This window comes from Peromyscus californicus, unplaced genomic scaffold, assembly GCF_007827085.1.
Source record: "Peromyscus californicus insignis strain IS unplaced genomic scaffold, ASM782708v3 Scaffold_4__1_contigs__length_199733344, whole genome shotgun sequence".
Classification (NCBI taxonomy): domain Eukaryota; kingdom Metazoa; phylum Chordata; class Mammalia; order Rodentia; family Cricetidae; genus Peromyscus; species Peromyscus californicus.
Genome location: NW_026294562.1, coordinates 194,276,296 through 194,304,119, shown reverse-complemented (window position 1 = coordinate 194,304,119; position 27,824 = coordinate 194,276,296). Strand labels below are relative to the sequence as shown.

The window sequence follows — 27,824 nt, the reverse complement described above, 5'->3', positions numbered from 1 at the left end:
ATGTCTGAGCAGACATGTGTGTTAGTGGGATGTTTTATTTTGGTTATTATTTTCAGGATCTTGTTTAATCACAGTCATGTATATGCCTATAGCTCCAGTGAATGTTATTTCAGAATCAAAGAAGATATTCACCATGAAGGAGATGCAGTCATTGGTGTATTTTTCCCAGTTCATTCTTACTACACAGGTAACAAAATTCCACATCCATACCTGCTGTACATTTTCACTGATATTTACATACAGTAAGTATTGTTACTCATTTATCCTGTTTCAGATTTCATATTACATGTGACTCAGGTGCTATATGTATTCAAGGAAAAATCTTTCTGGAATCCAAAATTCTTTATTTAATTTTATGTTACTCTTCATTTATTTTCTTTTCTTAAAGAGGATACAGTAAAGTTATTTGTTTGTTTATTGATTATTGTTTCCAAATATGATCATTTTAATATTGTTATCTTACTTGACTATGCCTTTACAGCCACATATTTCTCATGATAGGTCTTCAGAGGGAAGATGATTTTATCAAAGTTTGACCTGTTTTTTCAGGGCAATCAAGAAGTCTGTATGTACTCCTGTGAAAACAGGTGTTGCCACCTCTTTTACTAGGGAGGGATGTGTTAAATGACCCTGATTTAGGAGTAAGAGTGTCAGATTTAGAAGTTGGAAATACTTTTCTGTTGTTAAACATCTCTGCCTCTCTTCATGTTTTTTCTTTAATTAAATTAATTATTTACTAATCTTTATTCTCAGATACATTTTCCTTTTTATGTGTCTGTTGATGCATTTCTAATAAGTTTTTTATCACATTTTCTTTTCTCTCATTTTTTTTTACATTTTCATGTGTGTGTTCATGAGACACAATGATACGATTATGGCCACATACGGCTGTTTCACATTAAGTCAGAAATAAAATCAAACTAAGTTTGTGGTAGGAAAATATTTTTGTTACTACAAAAGATTAATATGTACATCTTTCCTCCTTTTGTTTCCTTCCTCAAAATCTACCATTGTGCAACACTTGTTCTAAATTTTTTCATATAAATTGGAGTATAAGAAGTATATGTATCTCAAAGCTAAAGTCATTTTGTAGAGCTTGATTATGTCCTTTATTACAGCATGAGAGCGCATATATGTTCTAAAAGAGGGAATGTGTTCTCTTTCTAAGTCTCTGTCTCTTTGTCTCTTTTCAATGGTTTCTGCATTTTTACATGCCTAGAAATGATCATCTTAATTATCAAGATTACAAAACTTATAGGCTCTGGGAAGAAATATTGTTCCATTAGGTTGTTTTTTGTGTAACCTAAATTTCTTTCTTCTTTTTTTTTTGCAAAGTAACAAGGCAATTTTCTTAAAAAAAAAAGTATAATACTGATCAGAAATAAATCACTGTCAAGACTGACAGAGTATCATGTGAGTGTGGAAGTACCCGAGGACTTTGATTATCATTTGGGATTTTCAAGAGAAGAACTTTTAGCGCTAGGAAGCATAGTCTGGGTGAATCTCTATTTTGATTGGCAGGGTTAGATGATGTAAGCATTTGCCCAATGCAACATTAGCACATAATGCACCTAATGTTGATCATGTACACATATAATTATGCATAGTGACCTAAACTACTAACTGGATTTTATTTTAAGGCTATGATAACTGTTCAGATAATATGATAGAGAAAAATTTAAAATGCATATCAATTTCCAGATTAATGTAAGTTATCTTTTAGGTGCAACATGTCTTAGTGTATTGGACTGCACTTGGTACAAATTTTAAAAGCATTTATTACCATAATTTTTTGTGTGTGTCCATGCACACTTATGCCTCAGGTCTGACATGCAGGGGAGAAACCATTTGGGGAAAGGTATCTTCACCTTCCATCAGGTGTGTGTTGGGAACAAACTCAGACCATACTCAGTGCTAGAATTTTGCCCTGGTTGAACCATATTTTCCCAAATTGGCAAATCCTGTTTTACATGGTGACTGTTATCCTTCAAAATTAAAATTAGTGTTATCTCTACAGATGCATGAGATAAAGAATATGTCCTTTCCATTTACTTAAAAATGTGGTTGACTTGTTATGGCAAAGTAGATTACCCCAACTCTACAAACATCTCTTATACTATTAATGTGATATAAATTGAAATATCATATGAATATTGTCTTTCACAGTGTGGATATTAAGAGTTTTTCTCTTCTACTATACATTTATGTCCTTTTGTGAGCAGTTTCACACATCAAAAGCCAAATGTAGTTTTTTGCAACTTAATCTGAAATACTTTGCATTGGGATGCTTGTTTTAAAAATTTTTATTACTTCATTTATTTTTGAAATTACAATAAAATTGGAACATTTCTCTTTTCCCTCCCTACCTCCAAACCTTCCCACATAACTCTGCTTCCTCCCTTTCATATTCCTGGACTGTTTAAAGAATTGTTATTGCACAAACATATGTGTAATAACAATATATTCCTAAATACAATCAGATCAGTCTATATAAAGCTACCCCTTTGTATATTTCTGAGGATGACCATTTTCTATAGGATATTCAATTGCTTTGCTTTTCCCTGTAGAAGACTATTTCTCTGACTCTTTTTTTAGTGTTTGTTTATTTATTATGTATACAGTGTTCTGCCTGCATGCCAGAAAAGGGCACTGGATCTCATGATAGATTGTTGTGAGCCATCATGTGGGTGTTGGGAATTGAACTCAAGACCTCTGAAAGAACAACCACTGCTCTTAACCTCTGAGCCATCTCTCCAACTCCTGTTTCTCTGACTTTTGATATTCCTTAGTTGCCTATAGTTCTTTTTGTAGGATTAAGATGCTATGATGTTTCTCCCAGCCGCTTTGGTATGTCTGTCATTGTTTTCCTCATTCATATCATGTTTAGGCAGTCATGTTCATGAAACTTTCAAGGCAAGACATTAAGTATAAAATATCCGAGATATGGCGCGTTCAGGGTGGTATGGCCGTCTGAATCTACCAGGCTGAGCTGAATCCCCAGGGGAGTCCTTGCCCTGGAGGAGATGGGAATGGGGGATGGGCTGGGGGAGGGCGGGTTGGGGTGGGAGGAGGGAGGACAGGGCTGATATGTAAAATTAAATCAAATTATAAAATTTTTTTAAAAAGTATAAAATGTCAAAAATTTTTAACAAATACCCTAACTTTGAATAAGATATATCAACATAACTTTTAAATTATAGGAATAAATGGTTTATTATCTTATTTAGAACATATAGTAAAGGAAAACATTACATATAAATATATGTACATTGTACATTTTTGGAAATAAAAAAGCAATAAAGAGGTATAATTATCAATTTTCTGGAGCATAACTCGGAGAAAGTCACATTATTTGTTTTCCCCCATGTTTCCTATTTCTGTGTATTTGCCTTGAAAATGATTCTACCTGTATCTGTATCATAATTTCAAGTTCTTCCCTCCATTGTCTCCTGTGGCCTCATAATTGATCTGCCTCTTTCCATGAATTGAAGCTTTGTGAACTTTTCTCTTCATATGGGCAGAGTGATCTTTCAATGCTCTCTACATCCTTCTATGAAGGTCTATGTGGACTGCATTCATTTATTTGAAAAGCCCTTCTGTGGTGTGCATTCTGCTGTAGCCACTGTAGTTTGTTCATCCTCAGTTTGTACTTTTCATTAGCACTGCAATTTTATGTGCTAGCTCCCTTTTTCTTAGAGTGTTTCACCCACAAAAATGTGTAGTCTACCCTGATATATTACAAAACAGCCAGAAACATACATACAGGCAGCTAATCAGATACAGACCAAACTACCTGCTGTGAGAATGTTTTTCGTGGTCTCATAGTATTGAGTGCTGATGGCTGTCAAGTTAGCACAGTGGTGATGCTTTTAATATTTATCTAAATGTGTCACTTCCAGAAATACATGTGTCTATCTAACACTGCATTTACATTCAGTAATAATTCAGACCATTTTAGATTGATTTTGTCTAATGAGATTAAAAAATATTAAATTATCCAAAGTCATTTTTGTATCTAGTGTAACTGAATAAATAAATAATGACATTTCTGATTTCTGGTGAAATTTTGCAATGCAGGGACACTAATTCCTACAGAACATTCAGATTTCTATCCAATATGTCTCTTTATCTTCTACTGTTATCATCCACTGACAATACTGAACATCATGAATTACTGAAATATATTTCTGAAGAGTTAGAATTTTGTATTTTTATTTCTCACCATTTTTGCCAATTTCTTAAGGTTTTCACATTAGTGAAAATTCTTAAACATAGACATGCATGAAATATATTAAAATTCGAAATCAATTTTTAACTAATGCATAGGAGATAGGATTAAACTTTCTTGTATATAAAGTGGAATATTCAGATCACAACATCTATGTACTTGAGTATGTCATAAGTTTGCTTGATCTTGAACACAAATGAGTGCTGATTCAGAAAATCCTAATTTCAACTTTTCTTTCTTTGGGTTCTGGCTTGACCCTAACTTTGCTTCTGTGATATCTTGGGCTCCCTCCTCTTACACTGAAGCTATCTTCCCTGCTCTATGGCTTCTTTTCTATCTGTGTCTGACCTCCATGTTTGCTGAACTCAAACAGCTTAAGCATGCTTTCTTACTTCTTTCCTCCATTGTCCTCTTCCAGGCAGCTAATATTGTCTAATCCATACATATCTTAGTGTTTTTTTTTTCATTTTTAACTCTAATAATACAGTATTCAAGTTGCAGAAAAACATTTTAGTATCATATATGAAATGCACATAATTTTTGGTATACTGTATAATGTAAAAACCTGAGATCCAATATATACTGATCAAATTTGGTGATTAAGGTTTCCATCCCATTATTATTGCTTAATGTTTGGAGGCTTTGAGTTCCTCTCCTCTTTTTTCATGGAAAATATAGCTGGGATTATGAAATATAATGTGCTCATAAGATTACATACATGTATAACATTCTCAAAAAGTATGCATTATATATGCGTGTATGTGTACATATAAATGTCTACATATATACACACACATTTAAATCTACATTCTGGTTTCCACAATTTTTCTAGGTTTCCACTATTAAGGACTTTTGTGCCCAATTCCCTTCAAGTATATGCACTTCTTTTATTTATCATTTTAATGTGTCTGGCAGCTTTCTTGGTGTTGTTTAAATATTTTTATCAATTAATTAAGAAATTAAATGAAGTGTGTTTTGATTACATTCATTCCTCCCCTAACTACTTCAGTATCTACTTAACCATGCTAACCTTTCTATCCACCCAAGTTTGAAATTTCTTCTTTTTTCCACAAAGAGGCCTGTTTATGTTGTTGAATTACTCATAAAACTGGAGCCTTCTCTAGACTGTGGTAAATGTACTGGAGGTCAAAGCTTTGATAATAATTAACTATAACAAAAACTGTCAAATTAAAATTATCCATGGCTCATAGTGAGATTTCACACTTAGCTCTGTTTTCCATGCTTGTTTTTTTTTTCCTAGCATGTTTTTCTGGCTGTGGTGTCACAAAAGTTTTGCATACATATGCACAATTACTCTGTTCTTTCTGGAAAATAATTTTCTTGTAATTATCTATAGCCTTTGTACAATCACAGAGATTTCTGTGGCTGAGTACAATATGTATGCTCCATCTGCAGCTGAGCATTATCCAGTTCCTCATTATATCCAAAGTGACCCCTTGAAGGTCTCTGTTAAATTATGTGTGCCAGGAAAAGCTTCTCTGAGAAGGTTGAATCAATGCTCTGATCTATAGTTTGACAAATAAATTATTAGGAATCATCTTAATACTAAGTCCATTTAGAAGAATAATACTGTTGTATTTTCTCCTTGGACCTAGGACTCACTAGTCACACTTTCATATTTCAAATTAACATGCTAGGAATGAGTTTCTTCTCATGGAATGGGCCCTAGATCCAAACAGAAAATAACTTGAATACTCATGTACCATTTCTTTTGCTATTACATCAAAGGGCATGTCTCCTTAGGTCGGTTGTTTTTGCATCTTGCAGGGATCATAAATAGATGACATTGACTATTTTTTCCTTCTGGAATTCACCAGAGAAGACTGCTCAAACATGGTTTATGGCAGCAGGAAGGATTTCATATCCAGCCTGAAACTCTACTTGATGATCTGGATCTCAGTGTAGCTCGGGAACTTTATCAGGATAAGCTCTTAAGTACAAAAAAAATGGGTTCTGTGTGAACCTACATCAGAAAACAAGAATAATTAGCCATAATACAGTAGCCAAAAGCAAGTTTATTACAATTAGAAACTTACAGAGAAAAATGTGCATGGATGGATTAAATCTTTATTTCCGTTTTTGTCAGGTGGTGTTGTCTATTTATGGAGCTTTACAAGCTGAATGGCACTCCCACCGTGCAGTCAGTTGTACTAAGTTCTAGAGGCCTACTAAAGTCTGGAGCACTGTTACATTCAGCACAGGTCTTAGATTATGATGCAGGCCCCATACTTATTCCAATCAGAATGAGAATTATAGGCCCATCCAGTACTGATATAGTGTAGCTAGCAAAGGGAACCAATTATTTTCCCAACCACAACAACATTATTTCTAACTACTCCTGATCAATTAGCAAAGAGACAATAGGTTTCTCCCAAATCCATCTATACTTTCTTTTATTTTATGAGATCAAGCCTCTCCAATTTTATATGACCGTTTCTACAAAGGAATCTGTTTATTTTAATTCAGAAACAGAAACTTTTAATGCATCTAAGTCTTGATCAAATTATCTACTTAGTTTGTAAAGCATTAGAAGAGCCATTTAGTCAAACCATTAGTACATGTCCACCAACTAGTCTCAGAGACTAAGTAATATTACTTTTATACATATGAACTAAACCATTTGGCTGAAAAAGCAGCTATCAGAATAAGAGAAAGTGTGTAGGTTAAAAGTTTTAGATATTAGACTTTTTACCCCATGTAAGTATCCTATTGTTGATTAAGGCTGCCCACAGTCACTGTAAGTATTGTCAGTAAATAAGCTGACAGTCTGTTTAGTACATATCCCTATGTGTTATGCAGGCCATATGTCTAAGCATAACCAACAATTCTGGCTGATTTTTCCCTGGGAATGCTTAACTCTATCCCAAGGGGATAGAGTCTGACTGGTTAGGTTATTCCTATTTCCCAAAGTACAAAATCTTTTTAAATCAATCTTTTTAGGAATCTAGTTTTACAAAGGAAACTCCCTTGTTTCTGGTAGCTAGCATCAGGCCACAGGGTGTCCATGAAATCATAAACTCTGTATTTCTATCTAAAAAGACAAAGTCCAGCATTCTTCCATTCTCCAATACAACCAAATACTTAAAGTAGGCATCAACCAGTAAAGGCCAAGATGGGATATAGGCTGTTAGTGTGTAGTCACACTAGCTAATACCTTCTGAGTATTAGTCTTCCTCAGTTTCAAGTCCAGACCTGATAATGATGAGGTTTAGTTCTTGACCTTGTATTTATAGCCATAGTTTAAAACACAAGACTCAGTAAGAGGTATAGGGGCAGGGATTGGAAGAGCCTGGGCCCAATGTAACCTTAGTAGCGATGGGTCTATAGTTCAGAGACAGTCCATTTAAGAGAAGCATCTGTGGCTTCCACTTTTTATCAGGGTATGGTGCATCTATGGTGTAAGAAGACCTACTTTAACCACCATAGGAGTCAAGAGATACACACTGCAGGGTCCTTTCCATGTTCCAGTGTTCCTTTGGCTACTCACTTGACACAGAGGGATTCACTGGACTTAAACATGGGAAAATTGCTGGCTGACTCAGGGGTTGCCTGGGTCTCTCAGATAGTTAGTTCATTGAATAGCATGTACAGAGAACTGGAGAGTCTTTACTTGAAAAGGGCATAGTTAGGGAGTTTTTTCAATAGCTGGTCTCTGAGGCTGGGAAGGAGATAGGGAATTTTTCCAAATATAATCTAATAAGGCATTAATCACTCACTGTATGGGGTTCAGGTAACTGAGGAAAAGTAAAGGAAGGAGGCTTATCCATCTTTCTTTGTATTCTCATGAGAGTTTTGTTAGAGTTTCCATTGATCTCCTGTTCATTAGTTCTATCAGTCAAGAACTTTGGGGTCTGGATGTACAATGAAGTTTTCACTATATGTCTAAAGTCATCATTATTAATAGAGAGAGTTTTGGTCATGAAAATCAGGCCACTGTTGGATAATTTTGCTAGATAGAGGACAAATCAGGGCATACCTTCGTGAGGTTTTTTTAAGGTCCTACTTGAACAGTTTCAGTATCCTTGGGAAAACTTCTACCCATCAAAAAAAGTAACTTTAAGAAAGTAGCAAGTATTTTTATCCTCCCACAGATCTTGGTTGAAGTCTGCCACAGCCATATCTGATGGGAAGGACATAAGTCATAAAGCAAGAACAGCTGAATGACAAAGATCCAGAAAAGCTGAGCTGCATGATGACCTCCATGCCACCTTTGGTTTTCATCTCTACCGGCTGCATACTTGCATCACTTTTAATATTTGTACAATTTTGGGATATTAGATTGATGGAAAATTTATTTGAATCATTTATGCCTTGTCCCAGGAATGGTGCTTCTAAGCTTCCCTGAGACAGTCCTGAACACACTACTCACCCCTGCTAGGAAAATATCCCTATCTACTTGAAGGTCTTCCTTAAACCTTGGAAGGGGTGGCACAGATAAAGAATCCAAAGGTCTCTTTAAGAAGTTATGCTGGGGATACTTTCTGTACACTGTGAATATATGTTGTTCCAATTGCTTAATAAATACGCTGCTTTGGCCTATGGCAAGGCAGCTTAGAGGCCAGTGGGAAATCCAAGGAGAGAGAGACAGGAAAGATAAAGGCAGAGTGTGGGGAGATGCCAGCCTGCCCCCCCCGAGGAGCAACATGACAGAACATGGAGCATAACACAGATTAATAGAAATGGGTTAATTTAAGATATACTAGCTAGCTAGCTAGCAGGAGGCCTGCCCTATGCCTGACAGTTTGCAAATAATGTTAAGCTTCTGAGTGATTATTTTATAAGTGGCCATGGGATTGTGAGGCCAGGGAGGACCTGAGAAATCCATCTGGCTCCATTTGGCTGCCTAATGTGTTGGCTTGAGTTTCTACCTAAAACATGAGAGAACTTAATAAGAGATTCTAAAACGGACCTCAAAACAGCCTCCTACTTCACGTCTCATGCCGTACATGTAAGATGTGGGCTGTGAGACACTGCAGTATTTAGTCTTGAGTGCAGTAAATCAGAATCCCACTTCACTACACAGAGATGTCTTCAAGCTGTGCAGAACATTGCATGGTGGATTTAGCTTTTACTCATACAGACAAAAAGGGTTTATGGGCCAGCTGCATGATGTCTGATGGCAGCATGGACCGCAGAGTTGGCTGGGTAAGCAAGACTCTTCTGGATACCACCGCCATGTTGGGAAGCTGAAGTGGGTGGAGTCAGCAGTTTCCAATGATTAAAAGAGAATTCTAGGTACACAAAAGACAGATTCAGATGGAATAAACCTCCAAATGATTTATATTATGTGTAAAAATGTACATAGACTTGGAAGATAGGAAAAAGAGGATAGACTGTTATACAAAGTAATAGATAATTTAAAAAAATAAAGTCTTTAAAGAGACAATGAAAATAATATAAAAATAAGTCCTGTAAAGATGAAAATCACACAGAGAGTCTGGATTATATTGTCTTTGGGATTTTTAACTGCAGAAAGACATTTGATTATAAAGGCTGCTGAGTTAAACCAATATACATATATCCTAATGGTATCTTGACTTCAAAATTTTTGTCTAAGGATATGTTGCTTTGGAAAATAGGTTCTGCTTTTGTTTCCACAGAAGACGAAAACCTGTGGATTGTGTCCAGGCCAATATGTTTTGATCAACCAATACCCCCTGAAAAGTTTCCAGTAACAGCTGTGGCCCAGATAATCCAACATCTTAAATCAGCTTCAAAGCAACTGGATGAGATGATCCATCCTCACAGATTACTACAGCCAAGATTTAATTATAATTCTTAATTTTCTCAAGATCCCTATAAGATTACCAGTACTCACAACCAGCAGGAAGTAGCCTAGAAAACTATGCCCACATTCCCAAAAACTAGATTATGAATGTTTGCCCTTATTTGGCGGTTGGTAACAAATTGTTATTGGTCATAGTCAATCTCTTTCTAAAAGAAGAAAGGGGGATATGATATAGAAATGTAGGATATAGATATGATATGATGAAAGGTAGGTAGATTATTGAATCTACCTTTAAACAGCAATAACTTGTTTAAAATGTTCTACATTGCTATGGATTTTAGATTATTGATACCATTTTAAGTTAATTTTGTTAAACTACATGCATATTTCTACTCTTGTTTAAGGCATTATGTTTGTGCAGCTCATTTGAAACTGTAATGTATAATTAAAAAGTACAGATTAATAGTTATCTATAACAATCAAACTTATAGTCAGTTAAATTTCCTAGGTATACATAGATATATTTAAATTAGTTAGATAATTTTCAAATACTTCAAAGACCTACAGAATATGGCACTTAAAATGTTTTAAAAGCTTAGACTTTCAGGACAGTGAGACAAGTCTGCTCCTAACAACACTGATTTACTTCAAAGAAGATGATGGGCATCGAAGAAACTCCATATGGAGTTTGCTTTCCTTATTGCAAAGGTTAGCCATTTGGACAGGAAACTGTTCTTGCCTGAACTGTTTGACAAAATGTTGCATCGACTAGATATGCAGGACCCATGAAAAAATGACCACTAAATTTTGCCAAAACAAGGCAAAATTGTCCCTCAGTTTCCTGTTTCCAAGAGGAGACTGCCAGACATTCTTCAGGACACAGGTAAAAGTGACTGAGAAACTCTAGGCCTATATGCTGAAGACTGATACCTCAACATTGCAGAGCACCTTTGGGTGACTGTCCAGGCAGTCAGCTGTCTCTGTCATTCTAGATATTTGGAAGTTTTTTACAATGCTCTTGCTGTTTATTTAGGAAATATTATATCCTTCTGGGGTCTTTGATATAGTTGAAGTCTGGATAGTTATAGCTATAATTTTCCTTGGTTATGATAAAAGATAAATTGGATATGAAACCTTAGATTCACAAATATTGGATAGATAGAATAATTTCTTTAATTTTGTCAAAAACAAGTAGACAAGATATTGTAACTCTAATTCTTTTTTTTTTTTTTTTCGAGACAGGGTTTCTCTGTGTAGCTTTGTGCCTTTCCTAGAACTCGCTTTGAAGACCAGGCTGGCCTCGAACTCACAAAGATCCGCCTGCCTCTGCCTCCCGAGTGCTGGGATTAAAGGCGTGCGCCACCACCGCCCGGCTGTAACTCTAATTCTTGCTTAATAACTGTTTTGCTATATTAATTATACTATGTTAAAGTTAAAACCTTCCTTTTTGATTACATAGAAAAGGGTAACTGTTGGGGAATGTCTTTCTGTACTGTGTGAATATATATATTTTCCCACTGGTTAATAAATAAGCTGCTCTGACCTATGGCAAGGCAGCTTAGAGGCAGGTGGGAAATCCAAGAAGAAAGAGGAAAGAGAAAGACAGAGTCTCAGGAGACACCAGTCTACTGCCCAAGGAACAACATGCCAGCAGACCAGTAAAGTCACAAAACATATGGCAAAACATAGATTAATAAAAATGGGTTAAAGATATAAGAGATAGCTAGCAAGAGGCCTGCCATAGGCCATGCAGTTTTTAAATAATAGTAAACCTCTCAGGGATTATTTTATAAATCACTGATAGATATCAGGGCCAGGTGAGACCAGAGGAACTCAGGACCTGAGAAAACTTTCAATGACAAGGCTATGAGACATTCTTGAAACATCTGTTCCTGTACTTACTGAGGAACAAGATAATCAAAACAAAGTACACTTAAAAGGGTCAACAAGATCTGGTGGGCTAGAGGAGTTGGCCACAGATACAATTATAAGCTCCTTCCCACAATATACTCAGACAATTTTGTGACATATACAATAACAAAGTTAGATTAACTGAAGATAACTCTTCCCTACATAGAGACTTATACTTAATGTCAAAGAATGATGTAGAAAGATGATAAAAGTATGAGATATCAAGACCTCCCTTTCTTAGAAAATTTAGCTCATGAAGAACCACTGTGGTGGCATATGACCAAGGAACAATGTAATGCCAGGATTAGACTTATAAACAAATTTTATAAAAATATAAATGTGGACATTGTATTATGTCAGAATTTGAATAATAACTGCACCAATTTTGGCCAGACGAGTGTTCCTGGGCACTCAGACCATTACGAGTTATTAATACAACTGTTTGGTACATGGCAATATGACCAGAATGGCTTGGAAATTTTGTATTGGTCTTGCATCCTTGAAGCAACCATAGCTACAAGCCTAAGAAGAGGCTGTCATATGCCTCCAGATTCTTAAAAAAATGGGTTATAGATTTAATGACTAAGAATGGTAACTCTGTTTATTAATGTTATCAAAACTTGAGGGAAAGTGATTGGAAATGATAACTGTTCTATCATAGTGTATTAATAATGACTAAAGATAAGCAAAAGGAAGTGAAACACATTTCTAAAAACAATGATGATATGGTCTATGTTTTGGAACATCATGACTGTATCCCTGCTTATTGAATTCTATATTAATAAAGAAGCACTCTGGCTGTTAGTCAGTCAGGCTGCAAGATTCCCCCAATTACTATGGCCTGGCTCACTTCCTTTTCTTACCAACTCCTTATATCTTCTGCTGGGACCTGTCCTGCTGGAGATGGCTCCCATCAGAGTAGGACAAGCCATATCAAGATGTGCTTCCTCTCTGTCATCTCTCCTAAGACAAAATTTGTATGTGTCATGTCTGATTGTTCCCGTGGCCACTCTTGCATCCACCTATCTTCAGAACCCTGGCCTCCTCTGGAGCTGGATTCTGACAGAAGTCAGTTTTTCCAAAGCTTGCCAGGTTGTTGGTCTCTCATTTGGATCCCTTTCTGGGTAAGGGCTCTCTGTTTTCAATTTACTTGTGCATAAACCTGGTATATGGCTGAGAAATCCCATGCTATTGTGTCCAGTATAAGTATTACATGCCTTGGTCTGAACAACTCAAAGTTTATTTTCCCCAAATGAGTAGCCTGGTGAATCATAGTTATCAGAGACCAGGCAGTTATTTCTAAGAGAATGAACTTTTCTTCCAGTAGCCTCCATTAACATATAGCTTTGAACTGTCATTGTTTTTATCATGAGGTCTCAGGGAATACTGGGTTGTGGTTTATGTCATCAGAACATCAATAGGCCCAACTGGTCTTAGGGTCATCTGTTAGACAGTGAGTTCAACTGCCTGGTCATAGAGCAGAGCAAGTTCTACTGAAAGCCACAAAGCCGCTACAAGGGCCAAGATTATTTTATGTCCTTTTTCCAAGCATTGAAATGCCCTCTTTATCTATAGATCATACAGCTGACATGCCCAGTTGTAAAAGTACACCAACTGATTGTCCATGTATATGGTAGTGGACTACATTTTCCTCCATTTGAGATACTTGGTGAGATCAGTCAGTACTTCTCCCTAGAATGAGGTACATGGTTGGGGAAAAATATTTAAAGTAAGTACTATATCTCCCATGTACCTGGTTTCATCTTTCATCCAGTGACAATCATGTATGAGCACCTGCAGGTCATTATCAGGGAAGAGGATAGCTGGATTGATGACAAACTGGACTCAAGTTGGGGTCGGGAGTAGGGACTTGTACTGGGTCACAGAGTCATTAAACAATTGGTATTATTTCATTCCTCAGAGAAAGACCTCATGTGTATTTGATGCTATGAATATCATGTTCTGACACCCTTAACTCATTTCTTTCTTTTAATAAGCTAGCAGTAGTCTCCACAAATCTTTGACAGGTGGACCATCCTGTGGCTCTAGGGTCAAATCATTTGGACAGATATGACACAGGGAATTTCCATGACTTCAATGTTGGGGTAAAATCCCTTTTGTCCTTTGTATCATGGACAGACAGATGAAAAGATTTTGAGGCATCTGGAAGTCCCAGGGATGGGGGTAAATTAAAAGCTCTTTTTAAAGCCTTCAGTGTCTTTTGTTTAGTCTCATTCAAAATTAAGGGCTTAGTTTCCTTGCTTTGTGCTTGTGTATACAAGCATTCTTATTTCCACAAACCCTCCTATCCAGAAGCTGACGTAGCACCTAGGAATTCTAGAACCTGGCCCTTAGTCTTTGGAGTTGGAATCTGAAGGATGGCAGCAATACTGCTGAGACAGTCTCCATTTCCCTCCCTTGTGCTTGTAGCCAAGAGAGGTAGCATTCTACAATTTGGCCTTTTTAGATGACATTCTGTAGCCCTAAGGCTACAACTCTTGTAACAGTCCCTCAATGGTCCTTTTATAAATTATTTTCCCAGGTAACTTCCAAAGGAAGGGCAAGAGGTTAGCATTTAATGTCTCCTCAAACAGGGTTAGAGAGTCTTTGAATCCTTGGTGCATCCTGATCCAGGTAAGTTTCCCACTGCAGACCTCCCTCTGGGTCTGTCTATTTCAAAGCAAATAGACTCACCTCTAACAATATGAGGCTGAAAAATACATCTTTCAGAACCAGGAGAGTGTATACCTTTTTCTCTAGAGGAATCAGACTTAAGACAATCATAGGTCCTAGGTTTCTTTACAGGCAGGAGAGGAGTATTCCAGAATAACTGACAGGACACCAGTGTGCCTATCTATTCTCACCATTCAATATGGGCTTCAACTTTCCCTTGATAAATACATTGTGTATTGTTTAATCTGGACAGAGCTAGCTGAAGCAGTTGGTTGAACAATTACAGGAACTTGGTGTTGGGCCAGTCCTGTAGGGTTGGTTTCCTCTGGCAGAAGGCAAGGCACCAAAATTATGCTTGATTTCTGTAAGTTTGTGTCTCATAATCAGAGAAGGTGGTGGTGACTTTCAGTTTATGCAAAAGGTCTTTTCCCATTCAGTTCCTTGTTGTTAAATATAGGTGAAACTACCTCCAGCAACTAGGACCTAAGTATACCTTAATTTTTAAAATTTTATAACATTTTCCTAATATTTGATGTGAGCTGGGAGACAAAAGGAATCTCTTTAGGGGCTGTCTGTCATCATTGAAAAATTACCCAGTAAAAGTTATATAATGCTCATTGGTCAATGTTGGACAGAATAGAGAATCTGATCTGTCCACGCTGTGTTTTCTGGCAGAAATCCCCCTTTACCAGATCACAGGGGTTTTTCTACCATTATTTTACTTTTTAGAGAGAATTGTGGGTTTAGAGTTTTTAAATTATATGGATCCTTGGTTAATAAGAAGTCATAAAATGTGAAGAGAAATAAGTAGAAATTTCACTTTTCCTTCAGGCTTAGTCCAAGGTAATTTCTCCTTCTGCAGGACTGCATAGAGCAGGCTAAGAGTGGAGGGAATGCTCCCCTAGGAATTCCTTCCTCCATATGTGCATTCTGCTTAGATGCAGGAGACCTGGGATGAGAAGCCTCAACCATTGCCATCTCCAAACTGGGACCAGTATGTGCTTTGAGCAGGAATCAAACAACAAACAAAAAGAGAAAGTGTTCCTGATCCCAGAGTGGGACAAGTAGAGGTGTTTGTTTGTTTTACTGAGGGACCTAGCTGAGATTTGGGTCCTCAACAGCAGGAGGTCCATGTATTAAGCCAGTTTGGGGGATGATGTTACACCAGAGAAAGCCAAGAGTGAATACAGGGAAACAAAACTAACAGAAACACATAGAAACATAGTGATATTTTATTTGTGCTAAAATGTGATTTTATTTGTATGTTAAAAAATAAAGTTGCCTGGGATCAGAGCTAAGAGCAAGCCATTTATTAGAAGTCTGGCAGTGGTGGCACATGCCTTTAATCCGATCACATGGCAGGCAGAATCTATGTGTGTTCAAGGACACAGCCAAGCAGTGACCTGGCCCTTTAATCTCAGTACAAGCCATAGAGACCTGGAGGTCTATATAGACAGGCAGTGATGAGAAAGTCATGTGGTTGGGTTTAGAACCAATAAAAAGACAAAACAAAAAGGCAATAAAAAGACAGGACATAGGAAGAAGGTCTCTCTCTCTCAGGGGAAGGACAGCAGCAAGTGGTAAGATAAGGTGGTCTTAGCTCTTGGCTACTGCTCAATCTCTGGGCTTTTAACTATTTATTTGGCTCTGCATTTCTTATTTAATAAGACCGTTTAGAATTACATCTACAGAAAGAGAGAGAGAGAGAGAGAGAGAGAGAGAGAGAGAGAGAGAGAGAGAGAGATTCAGTAAAAGCAACCTGTGCTGGCCACCACACATTCATACACTTGAACAAACAAAGTGATCCAGTGTCATCTCACAGGGTTCCTGAACACTGGGTCAGCAGCCATCTCTGACCTCTTTCCTTTGTGTCCAAAGAGAAGGCACCTTAATCTGACTTACCTGCAGGTGTGACAGACCAAGAGTCTTTCTAATTTGTTCATTTGGGGTGGAGGTGTCAGATTCCTCAGATTCCATAGGCAGAAATTGTTGGAAGTGTATCCTGGAGACATAGAACTCTGGTTACAAACTTTCTGTTTTTTCCTTGACAACTTCACCTTTCCTTGCTTTGAGGAGCTCTGAGACACCTTATGTCTCATGATCTTGTTGTGACATCTTGGTGCAACCTCAAGAAATGTTGTAGATATTCACCATAGATCACTGCTTGGACATGAGTTTAAGGCAATAGAAAAGTCTCCATTAGCTGGATTACAACTACACTGAATGCTCAGGATCTCAGCCTATCACTAAAACTTTATCAGGATGAGTTGTTAAGCACAAAAATCTACTTTCTGAGTTTATGTATGTCAGTTAACCAGACCAGTTAGCCAGAAGTGGAACTACCAAAGCAAAAAGCATGATAGTACATTTAGAGATATTCTCAGAACAATGGACATTGATGGATTAGGTCTTTGTTTTCATTTTGACAGGTGGTGCTCTCTACCTGCTGAGTTTTACAAACTTTATGGACCCTCCATGACTGAATCAGTTGTGCTAAAGTCTGAGGGCCTACTAAGATCTGGGCTCCTGTTACACTAGTTGAAGTATGAAAGTTATCCACTAGGGTCGAAGACTGTAGTCCAGTACCAGCTTGATAGCTCCATGTTCCATGACTCATCTATATATTATCTTTCGCAATGTCATCTTTCCATAAAGTTCAGAAAGAACAATTATTTTGAAAATAAAATATTTTGAATAAATTATTAATTAATACATAGAGATTTTCAAATAATTTATGTCAGTCACGTTAATTTATGACACTTCCAACTAATTCCTTCAAAAATCACTCACGTAAGCCCTCTTCATGTTGTCTCTCTTAATTTGAAGACAGTATCTTGCAACAGTTCTCCTGGTCCTCTGGCTCATAACAGTCTTATAACCTCTCTACTACAAAGTTTCCTGATTTTTAAGTGTAGGGGTTGTGTGGTAAATGTATTAATTGGGGGTAAACACCTTGCAGTTGGTTAAACAGTATATGGGTAAAAGTTATTGTATCCTATAATGATCTGTGTCTACCATATAAAGAAGTGTCTTTATACAGGGGGGAGAGCTATATTATCTGTACAAGGTTAAGTGTAGGTTACAGTTAGAGATTATAGTAGTTTAGAAAACTGGCAGTAGTAGGTTCTTCTCCAGAGTCCATATGTAGAAGTACAGTGAAAGACATGGCTTCCCTCCTATCCCATCATGCCTTAACTCCATTTCCATAACTGAGAGTTATCCAAGGCTACAAGTGTCATAATTACACTGATCAGAATATTTTGCTTTGCTTACTAGCATTATCACTCATTGACCTTACAGATGGGTAGGACTACTGATGACTACTGATGGCTTTTCTTCATTGTGAGCTTGCATGACTTCTGTCACTATGGGAGTTGGTCCTCAGTAGGGAGGTGTAGTGAGTAGCTGTTCCAGCTTTGACCTGAAAGCACTACCCCCATTGAGACTTCTGATAACCATGATGCCTACGAGGCGGGGCCGAACAGGAGCCCTTAAGACCCAAGATCCAGTTGTGACAGCTCTCTTGGTTCCTGGATCCTGGATGCTGGAGGTAGACCAAGCAGAATTCTCCAGAGAACACCACTGGACTGCACTTCACCTCTCCCAAACCTGATAATCTATCCCTTTACTTGTAAATTACACCACAAAATAAACCTCCCTTTTAACTACATGGAGTTGCCTTAATATTTCAACCAATAGGTAGGCTTACAGATAAATCCAGGTAGATACTTTTACCTACTGTCTGAAGTGTGTGATATCTTTAGCAATAGGATCTTACCTTCTTTTTCTGGAAGGCACAAAGGGCATGGGCCACAGTCTGTACTTTTGATGGAAGTCTCTTGGATTCTCCTAAAAATGACAATTCAAAAACAGATTTCCAATGCCTGGCACTGGATTTTTATTATTATTTTATGATATTCTAATGAAACCTATTTTTCTAAATTTCAGACATTGACACTAAAATAAGGAATATCTAAGAAGGTTAAAAAATGTTTCAGGTGCAAGTGAGATTACCTGAGTTCAGATCCATGGAAAATTCATGAGTGCACCACTAACTGTACAGAACTGCTTGTGGAGCTTGTCCTCTATCTTGCGATCATATCATTTAAAACATTTTCACAGTAGCACACACACACATACAAACAACATACAAAAATTATACCAAAGCAACATAAAATCACAAAAGATAATATTATCAAAGAAACACAACTATTTAAAATATGAGTCACAGTAATTCAGTGGTATTCTTTGATAAAGATATTTTCTTGGAAAGCTGTGTGTCTTAGTGGAGGAATATTTGTTTTCCTATAACTGTAGAAGCTATACAACAAAGAAGGATACAGGAGGAAATATTATACTTTGTAAGATCATTTTTCTACATTTATGGACAAAATTTTAATGTACCAAATACAATAGAAAGTATAATAAGCAGTCAAGGGATGACCAATTATAAGGGTCATCCTTACATGATCTTATATCATTCTATCAAAGTAACACAATCAGTTGAATTCCAGTCATTTATTAGGAGATTTTAAATGTGGATTTTATATAATCACTAATATTTGAACTACAAAACTATTGCATTAATCTGCAGCTATGTGTGGTTTATAATATCAAGTGTACTTTTATTCAATTTATGCAGGTATAATTTTAAAATATACCAGTTGGTACTGGCCCTGGTATTTGCCATTGAAGAAATCAACAGAAATCCTCATCTTTTACCAAACATAACTCTGGGATTTGATTTTTATAATATTGCATTCAGTGAGAAAAACATTCTTAGCAATACCCTTATTTGGCTCTCAGGCCTGAGTATTCCCATCTCTAATTATAACTGTGTAAAGGAGAGAAAGTCAGCTGCTGCACTAACAGGACCATCATGGGCAAGATCTACCCATATTGCAACACTGCTTCAGCTCTTCAAATTTCCACAGGTGAGGAGTTGTATGGGAAAAAGAGCTAGATCTCCTTTGCTGACATTTCAGAGGCATGTAAAGGTAAGAGAGATACTTGGATTACTTAGCTATTGATGACAAGTGCCCAGACAATTGAAGACAGATCTAATTTCAGTCCCTTGGGAAAGAAAGAAAGGGGAGGATGCAGGACAAGGGGGATTAATAAAAATGGAGGACAGGCCAATAAATTTCTGAAAAATTCTGTCAGAGAACGTTGCCTTTAAAATCAGGAAGATTCCATCCCCATGCTGACCATTACCGTCAGGTCCTGCAGAACAGAGATGGTGATTTATGACATTGTTCTTCCTCTTGTTCCATTTGTTTTCTCAACAGCTTACTGTTGGTCCTTTTGATCCTATCTTGAGTGACCAAGGTCAGTTTACTTCTCTCTACCAGATGGCCCCCAAAGGCACATCTCTAGCTCTTGCCATGGTCTCTTTGATGCTTCATTTTGATTGGACCTGGATTGGTCTTATTGTCCCAGATGACCACAGAGGAACTCAGTTTCTATCAGATATCAGAGAAAATATGGAGAAAAATCAAGTCTGCATAGCTTTTGTTGAAATGATCCAAAGCACCTGGAATTCATTTCCGTACAAATACTGGAAAAGTTTTGGCATGGTCCAGGAATCATTGGCCAATATCATCGTCATTTATGGTGACAATGATTCACTGCAAGGTTTAATGAGACATCTAGGGCAACAGATTTTGATGACAAAAGTCTGGGTCATGACTTCTCAGTGGGATGTTACTAATATGGCTGATTATTTCTTGCTAGATTCTTTCCATGGAAGTCTCATTTTTTCACACCACCATGAGCAGATTATTGCATTTAAAAATTTTATCCAAACAGTTAACCCTTATAAATACCCAGAAGACAATTACCTTCCTAAATTGTGGTTTTTGTTCTTCAAGTGCTCATTTTCAGAGCTTGATTGTCATCTTTTGGAGAACTGCCAACCCAATGCTTCCTTGGAATTCCTGCCTAGACACATTTTTGACATGGCAATGAATGAAGATAGCTACAATACATACAAGGCTGTTTATACTGTGGCCCACAGTCTCCACGAGATGAGTCTTCAGCAAGTACAAATGCAGCCATTTGAAAATGGGGAAAGATTGGTGTTCTTCCCCTGGCAGGTAATATCCCTTCTGTTGTATTAAAGAATCAGCAATGTGATATTTTTGGCATCTTTAGAGGATCCAAATTAGGTATTATGTATTTCAGCATTGTATACATGTATTCATATTATATATATTATATATATTACCACAGGAAAATCGTCATTTGTTATTTTATCTTCCAGGTCAGTGCAGAGCTATGTGTGCATGTTGCTGAGGAATAGGGTGTTAGTGGCAAGGTGGAAATGATTTTACTGAATATAAAGTCTGTGTCACAATTAGCTGCACAATCTTTTCATGTTAATAAATTACATTAGAAAACTAAGAATTCTCTTAGTAAGTTAAACAGTGATAGCTCACCCCAAGGTATTAGTACATAAATGATTTCTTTTAACTACCATTTAATCATCAATACCCACATTTTACTCACTGTACTTTGAGACACACACTGAATGTAAATGGGTATAGCTTTGTTTTAAAAAAATTGAGATTTACTTCAACCAGTACTCACTGATTCCTTTCCTGAGTATGTTTAGAAGATATTCCTGAGGCTGTCTGTCCTTCAGAAGTATAATGGCATCCCATTAACTTAGGTTACCATCACTCAGCTGTAGTGAAACCTACATTAATGTTATGTCCTACTACAGAAATCTCTTGCTTCCCTTTTAGCTTCATCCTTTCTTGAAGAATATCCATGCGGGGGCAAACAGGGCTTTAGAATGGAAACAGAAGTCAGATGATAAATATGATATTCTCAACTTTTGGAATTTTCCAAAGAGTCTTGGACAAAAAGTGAAAGTAGGAATCTTTTCGCCCAATGCTCCCCAGGGTCAACAGTTGTCATTGTCTGAACAGATGATAAGATGGCCAGAAAAGTATTCAGAGGTTAGTTATGTATTATGTCAATTAATTATACTTATCATTATAACAAATATAGCCACCAGTATAACAATTCCTACTTTGATATTGAAAAACCCATTAATATATAACTACCAGTAGAGAAAGACAGAAAATAACTACTACAAGACAGTGTTTTATCATCCCCTGATTAATTAAAATATAAGATTTTAGGTATAAATGTCTATTAATATTCAGTCATCCATGGGTTAGTTTTTTGTCAATGTTACACAAATTAAGTACACATGAGAAGTGATATATGTTACACAAATTAAGTACACATGAGAAGTGATATGTACAATCCTCATAATATCTCACAGGACACTCGGATATAAAAAAATTTTACATCCACAGTACAAAACTAAATAAGTTATGTTTTCTTGCTATGATCAAACACCATCACCAAAAGTGACTTTTGGAAAAAAGAGTTTATTTGACTTATGCTTCTAGAGGTACAAGGGATCCTTTATGGTCAGGAGGTATGCCAGTGTGTGGCATCCATGGAGAGATGGGAAGGAACCTGAAACAAAGTGTCTCAGGCCACACACTGTAAGGAGAAAGTGAAAACTGGAATTGGGGTGAGGCTCATACATGTTCAAAATTCACCAACACTGAATAATTCTACCAATAAGTTTGCAACTCTTAAAATTCCAATAACTCCCCAGACAACACCACCATTGTGGAAATGTGTAGGCACATATCTGTCCCTATAATTGCTACTTTTCCTTCAAACCAATGTACATGTCTCCATTAGAAGTCCTTCACTATCTAAAATTGAGTAAGTCATTTTTATTCCATGCTTAAAATTTACAGACCATAATCAGTTATTTCCTTTCTTCTATCTCTTGAAAGGGAAAAGACTACAGTGTGCATGTGTGTGTATGTGTTTCTCTCCTGTTCTCCTACTACAAATAAAGGCATGCATAATATAACTTAAGAAAGAGTTTCTTTGGCTGACAGTATGAGGCTTCAGCCTTCATCTTTTGAAATTTATTGCTTTAGGACATGAAGTGAATGATGACATCATATCCTCAGTAAGTAGAAAAAAGTAAATACCGTAGATCACCTTTTTCTCATTCTCATTCTCATTCATTCTGAGACAACCGTCAATGGAATGGCGACACTCAGTTTTATAGTGAGCCATTTAAACCTCCCTTTAAGATTATGCTCAGAAATACCCAACAATTTGTTTCCATGGTGATTGCAAGTCTAGTTAAGTTGAAAAGCAAGAGTCACAATCACGGTGGAAAAAATAGTTTTTCAACACATTAGAAAGTAAGTACAGAGACAGGATCCATCTTGAAAAACCACTTGACCTTCTAGGTCATGTCTTCACTGACCTACCTGCATCAAACTTGTCCCTACCTCAGTAAGCTACAAACTGTCTAACACTATGAGAATTCTCAGACCAACCTTGTGTAGGGCACAGATGTTCAAAATAATTTTCTACATTTATAAAAATAAAACCTGCAAGTTAATTGCATGATATTGAAAAACAATAAACCCTTAGCATTAGTTAACTTTGCTCCCATTATTCTCAGATTCCTCAGTCTGTGTGCAGTGAGAGCTGTAGGCCTGGATTCAAGAAAGTTTCCCTAGAGGGCAAGGCTGTTTGCTGCTATGATTGCACTCCTTGTGCAGACAATGAGATTTCCAATGAGACAGGTAAGAATAAATCGTACAGAAATGGTTTCATATTTCTACAGGATTCTGCATTATCTTAAAAACTGAAAAATATCTAGAGAGTAGTCAGACAAATTTATTCCTTCTCTTATTTAGGATATGAAATGTGCATCACCATGTCTTGAAATAGTGGAGATAGGCACTGAAATTTATAATTGATTTATGTTCATGATCAACCAGATTGTTTGCTACAGGAAACACCTTTCCTCTGTAATGATCAATATGCTTTATTTCCCCATGTAATTTAACACATGGTAATAAAGTAACAAACTTGGATGTCTTACTAACTGTATTTCAATAATGATTGGGACTCACCTATGTGTAGGATAGGTTATTGACATAAAGATTCTTCCCAGAATGTTTTTTGTAAGGAACAGAAGATTAGAAATTTGTGTTTGGTACCCCTCATACATAAATTTTGACTGTACAGCATAACCAAAATTTCAAGTTTCCTTAGTGAGTATGATTATGTCTTTTTTTTCTGCTCCAACTTTGAGAAATGGTATATGAAACAATATCCTCAAGGCAGTTTAAATAATCTGTTATGGAGAGCTGTACCAAGACCTAAAAGCAGCAAAGGAATATAGAATCTCCATTTTGAATAAGAGGTCATGAACCTGTTCACAGCATATTACACTGGGAATTAAAATCTTTAAAAGCTAGTATTTCCATATGTAATAATAAATTTATGACCAGGATTATATTAAATTTGAAATTTTTAAATACTTTTATTCTTTGAGAATTTCATACTATGTATTTTGATCATATTCACACCCTCTGAAATCTTCCACTTTTCTTTCTATATAACTTATCTCTCTTTAAAAAAAATAAAAAGGCTCATTGAATTCAGTTTCTGCTGCCACAATACTCTTTGGTACAGGACCCCTTGTGGAGTATGGACTAATTACCAATGGCCACACTCTTAATGCCTGATTCTTTCCTCTCTTCGACGTACTCCCAGAGTTCACCCTGGTGCTTGATTGAGGATCTCTGCATCTGCTTCCATCAGTTACTGGATGAAGGCTCTCTGCATCTGCTTCCATCAGTTACTGGATGAAGGCTCTGTGATGACAGTTAGGGTATTCACAAATCTGATTACTGGGATGGGCCAGTTCAGGCACCCTCTCCACTATTGGTTGTAGTCTAATCTAGGGTCATCCTCATTGATTTCTGAGAATTTCCCTAGCACCTGGTTTCTTTCTAACTTCATAATATCTCCCTGTATCAAGATATCTCATCCACTGCTCTCCAAAAGGGGTTGTTTGTGCAGGGGAGGTCAAGATCATAATGGGGAAATCTGCAGAGACACCTGAACCAAGTTGGTAGGAACTCACAAACTTTAGACAAACAGCTGTGGAGCCTTCAAGGGACTGGACTGGGTCCTCAGCATATGGGAGACAGTTGTATAACTGGGTCTAATTTAGGAGCCTCTGGCAATACGATCTGGATCTATACCTCATGTGTGAGCTGGCTTTCTGAAGCCCATTGCCTCTGGAATGCCTTGCTCAGCCTTGATGCAGGAGGGAGGGACTTGGTCCTGCCTCAACTGAATGTACCAGGTTTTGCTGACTCCCCATAGGAGCCTTTGACCTTTTAGAGGAGGGGATGGGGGTGGGTTGGTAGGGGAGGGCTGGGGGAGAGCAGAAGGAGGGATGAAAGGGGTATCTGTGGTTAGTATATAAAATGAGTAAAACATTTCTTAAATAAAATAAGGGAAAAAAGAATCTAGCTATTCCCCACTACAAGAAAAAGTTAATCAAAACATAAAAAAAATAAAAAGATTGAGTTTTCCTGTTATATCAGCTATGAGGTCAAATAGCTTCTCAGTTAATGGTAGGACCACATGCCATTATTCCATGCATGATGATATTTAGTTTGGCCTGAGCTTTCACATGTTGTATGCATAATATCATGCCCAGAATTTATATATCCAATTGCCCTCCTGTGTCTGGATTTTATCTTCCCTTGCAGTATTTCATGACCTCTGACTTTTACAGCCTTTCTGTATCTTTTTCCATGGATTTCTTACATTGAGATATAATAGACTCTGCCCTCAAACTGTTAGTCATAAGAAGCACTCTTTACTGAACATCTATGTTGACACAACTCACATGTATACATATACTTATTTTTCTTTATATATATAAAGAAATATATATATATATGAATGTTTCACTTACCCAAAGTCTGTCATAGTTCCTAATTAATACATATACATGAAAAAATTATGTAGCTCAATTATGTTGGACACCTGAAGCTGAGATACTGATTTAATATTATACAAAAAGTTTAGAGTAGCTTAAAACATATGTCATATATATATGTATATGTATATATACATATATATAGTAGTTTTATTACGTGTATTATGTAACTTTAGTAAAGGATGGAATTATACATGTCAATCATTCAGTATAAAATATAAAAGCAAAAAAAATAAATAAATACCTACACATAACAGATAAGGAAGTAACAGAGCATGACATCATACCTTGAAATTAGGTACTGAGAACAAGTATATCAATGAGGAACAATACCTCAAGGAAACACTATTTACTAAACATATAGAAATAAGTTTTATTCTACTAAATTGAATTGGATTATCTGTTAATAAATTTTATCAACAAAATAAAATTGAAAGTCTGGTGATAAGTTTTTTAAAATACACAGGAAAAATGAAAGTGAACATTTGGCATGCATAAATCAGTGTTCATGTACTTCAAATTCAAGAGGAACTTTACACATTTTCAAGAGCAGAATATTAGAGGACTGTTTTATTTCACACCTTAAAACTCTTTCAATAGGTTTGACCTTTCACCAATAGGAATAAGAACTGTTATTTATGCACTATTCAAGCATTTAACAATGTAGAAATGCCTGTTCACTAAAGCCTCAAAAGAGAATAGTCAACGTATTTTATAAAGATAAGAAAATTAAGAACTCGTGCTTAAGAACACCTTTTTATAAAAATAATTTCAAACGGCTCTCTCTTTTGCAGTATTCATATGTCCAATTCATAATGTGGATGTAACTTATGATGTGGTATCAGAAATGAAGTAGGTTTATGTATTGTAACTCAGTATTCTAGTGACTTCCAAAAGAGATGCACCAATAACACAAGCAGCAGTGAAAGTTCATAAGAGAGAAATGGTGTAAGGTGTATTAGATTTATATCACTATAAGGAAGATGAGTTGTATGGGAATCTAGTGCAAATTGATGAATAGTACCAAAAGAGGGACATCACTTTTCTTGAAGGTTATGGACTCATATTTCTTGAAGGAAATGTTACTCATATTTAAGTAAGTGCCCCCACGACATGTTTATGTTAGCATCACTGAGTAGGCTCATTGCATATTAATATCTAAAAAGGAGAAATAGTAAGCACATTATGTTGTGAGGGAAAAGTGGGAGAAGGTAAGGAGTGGAGCAGGAGGAAAGATAGCTTAGTTGGATTTATACAAGTTATATATACATATAAATAATGAATGAAATATTTAATAAAGAAGATGGGTGGTATAAAAAAAGAAATTATTCACCACAGAGTTTGTATTTCTTTGTACCTGAGAAAAAGTAAAATAATATAGGTAATAGTCCTGTCAACATGCACAGAGAAATGGCTTAGAAAAAAAATGAATGCCTTCAGCTTGGACTAAAGATTACTTTCATTTCTGATCAGATGTGGATCAGTGCATGAAGTGTCCAGAAAGTCATTATGCAAACACAGAGAAGAAACACTGCCTCCAGAAAACTGTGAGTTTTCTTGATCATAAAGACCCCTTGGGGATGTCTCTCACAACCATAGCTCTGTGCTTCTCTGTACTCACAGCTGTGGTTCTTGGAATCTTTGTGAAGCACAGAGACACTCCAATTGTCAAGGCTAATAATAGGACCCTCAGTTACATGTTGCTCATCACACTCACTGTCTGTTTCCTCTGTGCCTTGCTCTTCATTGACTGTCCCAGCATTACCACCTGTATCCTACAGCAGATCGTATTTGGAGGTGCTTTCACTGTGGCTCTTGCCACTGTTTTGGCTAAAGCTATCACTGTGGTTATTGCCTTCAAGGTCACTTTTCCAAGGAAAGTGGTGAGGTGGTTAATAATATCAAAGGCCCCAAATTTCATCATCCCCATATGTACTCTGATCTACCTTGTCCTCTGTGGAATCTGGCTAGGGACTTCTCCTCCATTCCTTGACCAAGATTATCATGCTGAACATGAAAAAATCATCATTATGTGCAACAAGGGCTCGTCTTTTGCCTTCCATGGAGTCCTGGGATACCTCTGCACCTTGGCTCTTGGAAGCTTTACTATGGCATTCATGTCCCGGAATCTGCCTGACACATTCAATGAAGCCAAGTACCTGTCATTCAGCATGCTGGTGTTCTTCTGTGTGTGGATCACATTCCTCCCTGTCTACCACAGCACCAAGGGGAAGGTCATGGTGGCTATGGAAGTCTTCTCCATCTTGGCTTCTAGTGCAGCCTTGTTTGGCTTCATTTTTGTCCCAAAGTGCTATATTATCTTAATAAGGCCAGAGAAAAATTCACTTCATTGTATCAGGCACAGACTACATTCTAAAAGGAATACCTTTCTCAAAACCTAG

General features: G+C 36.8%; 1 protein-coding gene across 1 annotated transcript; it reads left to right on the top strand.

Annotated features, from left to right (window-relative positions):
• LOC128124284 (vomeronasal type-2 receptor 116-like) lies at window positions 1-27,824 on the top strand. The gene is made up of 6 exons (XM_052760448.1): window positions 1-242; window positions 19,204-19,495; window positions 19,850-20,656; window positions 21,308-21,523; window positions 23,077-23,200; window positions 26,896-27,824. The coding sequence occupies exons 1-6, from the start codon at window positions 1-3 to the stop codon at window positions 27,822-27,824; spliced, it is 2,610 nt and encodes an 869-aa protein (XP_052616408.1).

Bases quoted from the DNA above. Each gene is read 5' to 3' on its own strand.
- LOC128124284 (XM_052760448.1), top strand. From the start codon at position 1: ATGTCTGAGCAGACATGTGTGTTAGTGGGATGTTTTATTTTGGTTATT. The intron at 19,496-19,849 runs GTGAGGAGTTGT...TTTTCTCAACAG, and splicing joins AGCTCTTCAAATTTCCACAG to CTTACTGTTGGTCCTTTTGA. The intron at 20,657-21,307 runs GTAATATCCCTT...CTTCCCTTTTAG, and splicing joins TGGTGTTCTTCCCCTGGCAG to CTTCATCCTTTCTTGAAGAA.